Genomic DNA, 10,394 nt, shown 5'->3' on the forward strand with positions numbered 1-10,394 from the left:
TTTGTGACTGACTAGAGGACAGACAGGTCTTACTCTCACCTGTGATATTTAATATACACTTAGGATATTTCTCAGTCTGAGTACTAGCACATAAAACCATTATGTGTTTCATCTGGGGGAGATAGAAACATTTGAGTGAGTCCCATGGGTCTCTCTCTCTCTCTTTTTTTTCTCCATATTAAGAATCTTCTTTCCTTTTATTTTCTTTAGCTGTGAGAAGGGGATTATGTTTTGTTCCGTTTTGTTTTGGGCACATTCACTGAGGTATCTTTCTACTCTCATATCCCATTATTTTGTATAAAAGGTTTACATTCAGAGGCATCAGTCTATCATTCAACAGCAAAAAACATCCAGGAAATTGGAGGTGGGCATGTGCAGGATTAAAAAATTTGTGACATCAGGGGGCTTAGTTTTAAACTTTCATTGGTTTTGCTGGACTAGAATGTTGTGTGGGATTATCGTGGTGAAGAGAAATAGACAGAGATTGCTCATCTTCTAATAAAGGCTGCAATTACAGTTCCACAGAAATGAGGTCATTCGGTGATAGTGTCAGACACCAGAGACAAACTGACTTTTTTCAGGGATATTTTATTGTGAGGGAATGACCTGACTTCTCTCCAGTGTGTCATTCCAAAACAGTGTGATTGTAAGATTAGTCATTAAAAAAGCAAGGGACAGACCTGAAGTCCCCATTAAAGCCAGGGAAGGCACATGAAGGGCATATGGCCATCCGTCCACAAAACACTCTACAAGAAACTCTACAAAAAGTAGGACCACCAAAGCAACAAGAACAGCCATGTCACACATGGCTATGACCAATGGCACAGCTGTAGCCTGAGGGAATATTGTTATACGAAGGAATCATTGTTACATCAAAGACATTAAAACACTTAAATTGAGATAATGAAATCAGCTGGCTATATAAATGTGGACTGGGATTTTTCTTAAACTTTTAGCATAGTGATAACTATCAATACTAAGTTTATGTAGATTTGATGAGTGTCTGAAACCTGGCTTTTTCTCTTTCAAAATTGTCTTTTAAAATTTGGGCTTAAAATTTGGTCTTGGATACCCAGGTGTGCCTGTCTTCCCCCTTCCTGATTTCCATGTGCTGTGGCGGAAGCTAAAAGCTTGAAAAGATTGTGAAGGTTCTGTTTCAAATGTTAGACCCAGATTTATATTTCAGTGTTAATTTTGTTCTCTAACACAATTTAAAAGTAGTGAGTATGATACAAATAATTCCTGAGTATCTATAGAAATCTTAAGTGAAATAGGATTTGTGTATGTTGATAAAAAGGACACTCCCCATGGACTCAGCATAAAGACTAGACCCTGGGTTCTAGAACAGACTGTGTCACTGACTAGTTTTTTGTTTGTTTGTTTGTTTGTTTTTGTTTTGTTTTGTTTTTTATAGTCTTCAACTTTCTGGGCCTATATTACCCTGCCTATAAAATTAGTAAGTTGACTAAATGGATTCTGAGTTTAGCTCTTAGGATTTGTAAAATTCCATGACTGGAAACTGGAATAGTTTTAACCATTTTTGGCTTGATTTAGACAACAACAAAAATAACAATATTTGGATGGTATATTTGTCTTCCCAAAATGTTCTGGGGAAAAAAATAAAAAACTTTAAGAATTTATCAGGATTCTCTTATCCCTCATTTCACCTTGTGTTGTCTGAGTTTTGTTTGTTTTGCTTAGTTTTAATGACTATCAGCTTTGAAAATACTACCTGCCCTGTATTTTCTAGTTACATTGTTTTTATTTGGCCAACATTTTATACCTTCTGTATAAAATGTTTTAGTCACCTTGTTATATTTACTTGGAACTTTGGCCTCTCATTCAGTTGGGGAGTGGACCTGGACTTCTTACTAGGTCAGTTGATGATATGTTTGAACTATTAGCAATTTCTTGGCTATAATTATAAAGAAAACTTTCTTAAGAGGAAAAAATAACTTTAAGAGTCTAGTAATGAGGAGATTATTCCAGGGAAAACAAAGTAAAGCAAAACCTTATAGTGAGAAAGAAAAATATCAGAAAGAACAGTAAGAAATGAATACATCTATTCCTAATTCTGATCAGAAGATAGTACTAATCATTTTTCTCAAGTAATGTTTTTCTCTCCCATTCAACCTATTTCTTTAAACCTTTCTCTCCTTTAAGGACCTGGCCTAAAATCCAGTTTCCCTGTGAATCTACTCATGAATCTTACAATCTCTGTTGATTCCTCTTTTCCCTGAATTCTTCCTGTCTCCTACCATCTTATCCCCAAATTTAGGATTTGTATCAAGGCAACAGCTTATTCCCTTTTCACAGTGAAACTAGAAATCAAGCTAAAATGGATGAAATAAATCATCTGGAAAAGTGCCCATTCTAAGGAAGAGTAAGTGAATGGCTTTCTAAAGATGTTTCAGAATCCACTGTCCTCGTCCAAGTCCTCAGACGATACAACTGAAAGTCACCTGTAACTAAAGACAGAACCCATTAACTGAGCTATATAGTAAATGCTCCCTACCCAACACACCAATTAGTTTTTATGTATACTCAATCCTGCAATATTAGTGGCTTCAGTTCTGCTCCTTGCTTTCTTTATGAATAATCTCAAAATCACATCAACTAGGTGAGTAACCTTTTTTGTAGACTCTTAAACTCTCTAAGCTTCAATTTCCCTTTTTATAAAATTAGTGGGTTGACTCAATGTATTCTGAGCCCATATTGGACCTGTGGATCAGCTTTGTTTTCTTCCCAGGCTTCAAACCTCTGATTTCCTACTCGATCAGTTATCAACCTAAATATCAGAATGTATATTATATTTTATCATTGTTTTATGCTTATTACTATGGGGTGTCCATGCAGCCCACCTACTGTTGGCAGAGAAGTGAATAATAAAATATTTGTGAGTCTGGAGGGTGGGGTGGGGAAGGCAAGGGGGATGATTTAGATGTTGACATGATGTGTCATGGTGGTGTCTAATAGGACTCTGTTTTTGTTTCTTTCAGTTCTGACTTTATCAACTAAAGAGATTTAAAAATATTCTTCCAATTGCTTTGGTGTGTAGTGTGTGATTGTGGGATATGCAGTCTCTAAAGGAAAAATGAGTCCTGGATACATGGGTTGTAGAGACATTTCCCAAATATTCAAAGGTGTTCTGCGAAAGAAGGATCTCTTTGGTCCAATAAGTCCAGGAAATGTAAACTATGCTCATCTCTGTTGGGGATTTTTATTGTTGTATGTTAAAGGTCAGAGAACTCTAGCAGTAAGGAAACTTTAACTTTGTCTGAAACCTCAAATATCCCAAAGTATATGCTATGGAAAATTTTGGGTTAGAGAGCCAGAACATTTCAGCATCTCAAAGATAGCAATAAAGCAGATATTATCTGATAAACATGCAGCAATTAAAGGTATCTTTGATCAAGGACCTAAGTAAAATCTAAGGATATATTTTCAGGTACTGGTCAAATGATTTACTAAAATTCTATAAAAGGTCCAAATAGATTCTAAGAAAGACCACAGCCAGCACTTCACTTTCTCTTTAAAAGGGGGGAGGAAGCACTTTCTGAAGCAGCAGAATCATTGCTTCCACAACCTGTTTGTATCAAAACTACCCCTGGTATTTTGGCTTGGTCCATTCCATTCCTCCCAATTCTGAATTTCAGTGGTCAAGAGCATTTTTGATACATTTTGTATTTGACTCTAATGCACAGTTAAGTTTGAAAACCACTGGTCTAGATGATAGCACAGTGCCATTTAATTGATAAACAACTAAGAACCCTGCTATAGCTACTTGCAGATGGCTGAAATCATGTTGAAAATGGTGGTTCCATGTTTTGATTAGTCTAAAGATATTTGTCATAATGAAGCCAAAACATGACAGTGTTTAGAAGAATATGCTGATGGTGCTCAGAGGAAGAGCATGGAAGGGTCACTGTTCACACATACATAGACTTCACAAACACTGGTTCTGGGCATTCAGTTGAAATCTGGTAGCTTGTAGATAGTGGCAGAATTAGAGTTGTGGAATTTTTTCTTTCTCTACAATTCTTTTGATTTGGTAACTACACAGTTAACATAGATTTTGAAATAACTCATGGAAGACAGAGAAGAAACCACAAGTGGTCATCTTTGATTTTACCCTTATGTTTTTCATATCCCCTCAATACAGCACATACACACTCCTCTGTAGAAATAGCTGTAGGGTGATAAAGCAAAAGAATTTTCTGGATTAGGAACACTTGAAACCATTCACCTCTGCTATGTGACTTTGTACTGTCTTATAAGAAATGTAACAATGACTAATACAAAGGGACATTTCTGAAATGTCTTGGATAGATAAGGAAAAACAGCTTTTGAACACAGAACAACCTTATTCTCTTTCCCAAAGATCCAAAACCCTTGAGTGATTCTAGTCCTGCACTTTGCAACTTTGGTAGATATTTTAAAAGTATTATTTGGGTTATTTTATTCTTTATGTTGTGTTTATCAAGTGTCTTATTTAAATGTCTTTTAACCTTTCTTGAAAGTATTGCCCACAATGGGTTTTAAGTACCGTAGTGATATCCCATGCCAGCACAGACATATTTGGGGGTTTATAGATAGCTTGTTATTGGAATCTGAACCCAGTTCTGACTCCAGTGCCCGTGATCTTTCACTTTGCCACACTATCTTCCGGAAATGAGTAAGACATTATAGCGGCTTCTGATAGATTCTCTACCTCCTTTGGGAGGCAGGTATATAAACAAATGATTGCTGCAGAAAATTTAATGGAGAAGTAAGGTAGGTGATGCTAACTATAGCTTGGCATGTCAGGGAATGGACCATAGAGGAGGTGGTCTTGTCCTGAGTGTCACTGTGAAACTCACCAACGAAGACAGGCAGAGGGGCTCTCCTATGCACAGTAACGTGCTTTCACTAGTAGCTGAAAAATTAACTCTCTCATCCTTTTCTCACAGCCATTTTTTATGTAAAATCCCTCACAATCTTCACTTTTCCTGTACCTGTTCTTAGCACTTATCCTATATAACAATTAGATTACACATCTGCTTTTCTCTCCATACTTAGAGCTCCTTAACCAAAAGGCCTTATTTATCTTTGTGTACCCAGCACAGTACCTCATAAAGACTATGCATTAGCAAATACTTGCTGAATCAATAAACGGATGAGAGTAAAAATATTTTGTATAATTTTTGACATTCTATAACTGAACATTTTTAAGAGTTTTGTTAAAAATATTTTATATAGTAATAGAACATTCCACTCATTAATCTAATAGGCAATCCTTTTATATACAAACCATCTCTATATTTATCTTTTGTTTAAATCCAGATTCCACTAGCTTTGCTTTAAACAATTTCTCTTGTTCATTCATCCTTATAACAAATATTTACTGACCACCTAGCATATGTCATCTACTATTGTAGACACTAGGCATCCAATGATGTCTGAATTCACACACAGTTCCTGTTCTTGTTCTAAAAGAGCTAGGGGAAGTGAAGACAAGCATTAACCAAATAATCACAAAAAAATAAGTGTACACTCTCAAATGTTGCTAAATGCTTGGAAGGAAAGATACATGGTACAACAGAAACAGAAAACAAGAAGACCTTATCTAGGGTTGGGCTAAGAAAATGTCACTTGAATTGTGAGCTTACTGCTAAGTTAAGTCCCCAAAGGGCTGAAAGTGAAGGGATTTCTAGGTAGAGAAAATAGGATGTATGTGGGCTTTGTGGTACATGGAGCATGGTACATTAAAAAACTGATAGAGAAGGTCAGAATGATTAGCAAATTAGGCAGTAGTAGTAGTGGGTGATAGGGGCAGAGAGTTCAGGAAGGGGAATTATGCGGTAGAGTGATGGGAGATAAAGCTGCAGAGACTGGTTTGGGTTAGAACATTAGGGCCTAAAAGATCATGTTAAGAATTTTAGTCTTTGTCCTAGGAGTTGTGGGAAATCACTGGGGAGACAGGGTAGGTGAGCAACATGTTGAAAAGTTCACTTCACTCTTTTCAGGGGAAGCGGCTAAACACAAGCATAGAGCTTAGAGCAAGGGAAGTATAGGGAGACCCTGAAGGAAGCTATTACAGCAATCCAAAAATGAGATGTGGCTGTTAGTAAAGGTTAGCGGAAGTGTCTCTTTTTAGGAATAATCAAAGAAAAGTCATGCATTAGAACATAACTACTTGCCTAATCCTTTTAGGATTTTCTTTTCCAATTTTTGCTCTTTATTGCTGATAGGTTCTTTGGCTGTGGCCAGCTCTCCAGAAGCCATGGGTTCTCTGTCAGTCTCTTCAGTGGCCTCATCACAGTCCCCATCCTCATTGTCGGGTGGTTCTGTGTTCTCAGGCTGCTCCTTTGCCTTGGTGGGACCCTCTTTTTCAGTAGCAGACCCATAGGTGTTAATGATGTCTTCCAGTTGTCGATTCAACTCCTCAGAGATATCATGAGCTCCCTGTTTAGACTGCACACCTGCTATCCCTTCTGGTGCTTGGAGTGAGGTTGAGGAATCCTTATCATCTTGCTTCTCCAAGCCATTTTGACTGGGTAATGATGAACTGTCTCCTGGAGGTGTTGACTGGGGTTCCCCTGAGAGCTGCACAGAATGATTCATCTCCATACTGGGAGATGTATCTAGTGATAAGCATAGTCAGGTTTTATATAGTTAACCAAGTTACACATAAAATGTAAGGATATCCCCCAAAGGGCACCTATTAATTATGGCTTCTAACATAGAATGAATGTACTTTTGCAAACCATTGATATTGCAATTAGTTATGTAAAAACAGTGGGAAGCCATTTTTCCAAAGCAAGTCATACTGTGAACATATTTTTGGTTTTGGTCTTTAAATTCCAGTAGAAATTTCTATGATTGACATTAATGGAGTAATTCAAGATATTGTTTTTCATGTTATATTTGTCATATTGCTTAAGCCAATTTGGTTATCGCTCTCTTACTTTATTCTATGTAGACTTACAGTCATTGGAAGTACATGGATGGATGGCTGTATTTAAAATGTTTAAAATGCTGTTATTTTTTTCAAAGTTAAAACATTTAATATAAGAGCCACTGAACTTACTAAAATCATTCATAACAACAGCAGTCCTAATCCTAGTCTATTTTTTTAATTTTTATTTATTTATGATAGTCACAGAGAGAGAGAGAGAGAGGCAGAGACACAGGCAGAGGGAGAAGCAGGCTCCATGCACCAGGAGCCCGACGTGGGATTTGATCCCGGGTCTCCAGGATCGCGCCCTGGGCCAAAGGCAGGCGCCAAACTGCTGTGCCACCCAGGGATCCCTCCAATCCTAGTCTATTTTAATCCATAAGTGAAGACTTGATAAATATGAATACATTGATAAAAATGAATAATAAATAAATAAATAAATAAATAAATAAATAAATAAATAAATGAATGAATGAATGAATGAATACTACATACAGGAAATACTTTGTTGCTTTTCTGGTGTTTTCCTTTCCTCAAATGAGCAACACTTAATCATCTATCAGCAAAACACGTTTTCTGAGGTTCAAACTAGCTCCATTTTTGGATAAAATGAAGAATGAAGGAAGGTACAAATTAACCAAAAGCTAGTATGGAACCATGGTGATGGTCATAATAATAATTTCTTGAATTTTATTAATATTTTCGTGTTCCAATATAAAAACTGACTTTCTTTAAGAAAAAAAAAAAACACAGATTACAACTCTTTTTTTTTCTCAGTCAAGAAGCTCTAGGCTAACTTCATAATTTAATTTTTAAGAAATAGCACTGTTTAATGAATAGGGAGGGGATAAACTTGGGAAATAATCCACATATAATGTGGGCTCTTTGGAAAGAGGGGCTGAAGTACAAGGTGAGTCAAAGAATTTTAGGAATTCTGGCCATCTTCATTTCTAGGGTTGCAATAGAGTTGACCTTGGAGTTATGGTGCCTTTTATTTGTTAATGGTATTTAATGGGGATGCTGCTAATGAACGACACAAAAATATGACAAGTTTCTCATAATGCACAGGTTTTGCTGTTGTGGTAGCTCGAGAAGAAAACCAAAAACATACTGTTCCATGCACTGCACAGCTTCCTCCTCTCATTCTCAGGGCAGGGGACCTCAAGTGCTTGAACCCCAACAAGAACGGAAAATCCAGCCTACAGCCATTGCCACCCACTTACGGCCTTCATCAAGTGCTCATTAACTTGGAAGGAAGTACTTTTTTCTCCTACCTACTTTAATTCACCAGCTTTATCATCAAAAGATGCAGTAAACAGCCTCATTGTTTTCACCACTGGTATTTCTTTATCCTGACCCCGACTTGTTGGGCACACTCGTCTATATATAACTTACGCCTCCCCTAAACTCTGAGAAAGATACATGGCACCTGCTGTCCAGCCAGAAGTTATTTTAAGCTCTTCTAAAAGGAGCCATGGCATTTAGCACTTCTTTGAAAATTAAGGGAAGAGAATCCTTTTAAAATCAAAACTAAAAGCAGTAAACATTTACTGGCTTAAATACATATGTGGGTTTTAAAGTGTTAGGGAGGCTTCTTAGTATGAAATAAAATCTAAAGTAAACCCCAACTTCAAAGCAATGAATTTAACACTGACTGCTCACAAGAGTTTTAGTATGGTTAGTCTAAATGCAAAAGTTGACTTGTATTTGATTTATTCTTCATTCCTCAGAGGCCACAGTCCTTGATGTTTTTAATATTAATTCCATGGATATCCTTTAAACTCATTGCCCACATTTACTTTAATACAGAATAACTGAGTCATTGTAAACCACAAGACAACTCAATTCCTAAAAGTAGCCTCAAGATAAATCACCAAGAGGGAGAAAATTAAAGTCAGAGAACTCTGCTACTTTAAATGATTCCTTTCCATATTAATTAATTGACAGCAAGAAATTATTTCTAAATTTTATCTTCTTAATAAACTTTATTGCCTTTTTTCTCTCCTCAGAATTTTTCACTTGTACTGGGTAGTCCAGCAAATTATCACACACATCCCTTCCTGAGCAACACATTTCAATTATAAATAAAACAATGGAAAGTTCTTCAGAGTTCACTGGCAATCTCAAAGTTGCAAGTTTCGAACACCACAAACCGCACCCTACAGCTTCTCACGGGGTTCGGGGAGCGATTGTCGCACTTACCAGAAGACAGGGAGCTAAGCAGAAAGGAGAGGCAAGAGGCAGCAAGAAGCTAGTCAGAGGAGCGGTGACAGCAGGGGACAGGCAGCTGTGTTCTTACAAGGGAGAGAGAGAAACCACACACACACACACACACACACACACACACACACACACAGGCGCCAGGGCGGCAGGAGAGCAGGGAGGGGGTGGGGAAGGAAAGGAACCGTGTATGACACAGCAAGAGAGAGGTACACCCAAGTTTCAGTAGCTGTCTTCTAGGCAAAGGTCTGAGGAAAGAGAAACAGCTGGTAGATCTTATCAGACTCCATGTTTTGTCCTTTTAAAAATCTAAATGCTCACTATATATAGCCCCTCGGTGCAATTTTTCATCGTTGTTCTTTTGGGCAGAGGTCATATTTTCTTATTCCTTAGTTTATTTCCAGTGCGATCTGTGATTCATTTTTTTTCCCCTTCTTATGCTAGTCCAATTAGTGTCAGGTTTCTTATAGGAATCATGGGGGGAAAACCCAGTGGCTTAACAATAGGGAGGTGGTGGGAAAACTCCTCTAATTCTGATGTTATTGGTTTGTTGTAAAACTCGAAATACGAATGGAGGTGGCTCTCTTGGCACTGGGCTTAGTGGCATCTTCATGGACACGGTAATTGGCCTAACTGGCCTCAGATCCCACGTCTGAAGCATGTCACCACCTTCACGTCTCAGATAAGCCCTTGGGGAGGCAGTCGCTTTTTCTTCCTAAGTTGGAGGCTTTTCCACCAGCTGCTTTCCCAAATTTGTCCACCCTTTTTATGTCTTCAACTTGTTCCTTAATCCTTGTCAGAAAAAGAACCTTCTCTTGATTCACTGTAAAACGGCCTCTTTCTCTTACCTTACATCGGTGCCCTTTCCTTTCTGTTTCTAGAGAACATGTTCTCACACTTTTCCGAGGTAGGCTCCTCCATCAGAGTTGCTGCTCTTGGGACTGGCTGGGCATAATGACACCGGCTGTGGTATGCAGAATAGTGCCACCAGAGAGATGTCCACATCCAAATTTCAGGAACCAGTAGTATGTTACTTTACATGTTGAAAGAGACTTGGCATGTGTGATTAAATTAAGGGTCTTGAGATGGGGAGATTATCCAGAATTATTTGGGTGGGCCCAATGTAATCGCAAGGGTCCTTAAAAATAAATAAGGGTCTGAGTCGGAGGGTTAGAGTCAGAAAATGACTTCAAAAGAGGTCAGAGTAATGTGTCAAAACTAAAATAATCTGTTCCCA

The 10,394-nt window shown here is 37.8% G+C and overlaps 1 protein-coding gene across 1 annotated transcript in view; it reads right to left on the bottom strand.

Annotated features, from left to right (window-relative positions):
• Positions 1–9,338, bottom strand: part of TXLNB (taxilin beta) — a 49,941-nt gene extending 40,603 nt beyond the window's left edge. Inside the window, exons 1-2 of the mRNA XM_072825609.1 lie at positions 9,140–9,338; positions 6,180–6,623 (exon numbers count right to left, since the gene is read on the bottom strand). Of these exons, the coding sequence (XP_072681710.1) occupies positions 6,180–6,609 (430 nt within the window). The 5' untranslated portion in view covers positions 6,610–6,623; positions 9,140–9,338. The remainder of the gene's footprint in view (positions 1–6,179; positions 6,624–9,139) is intronic.
• Positions 9,339–10,394: the final 1,056 nt, after the last annotated feature.

Source organism: Canis lupus, chromosome 1, assembly GCF_048164855.1.
Source record: "Canis lupus baileyi chromosome 1, mCanLup2.hap1, whole genome shotgun sequence".
Classification (NCBI taxonomy): domain Eukaryota; kingdom Metazoa; phylum Chordata; class Mammalia; order Carnivora; family Canidae; genus Canis; species Canis lupus.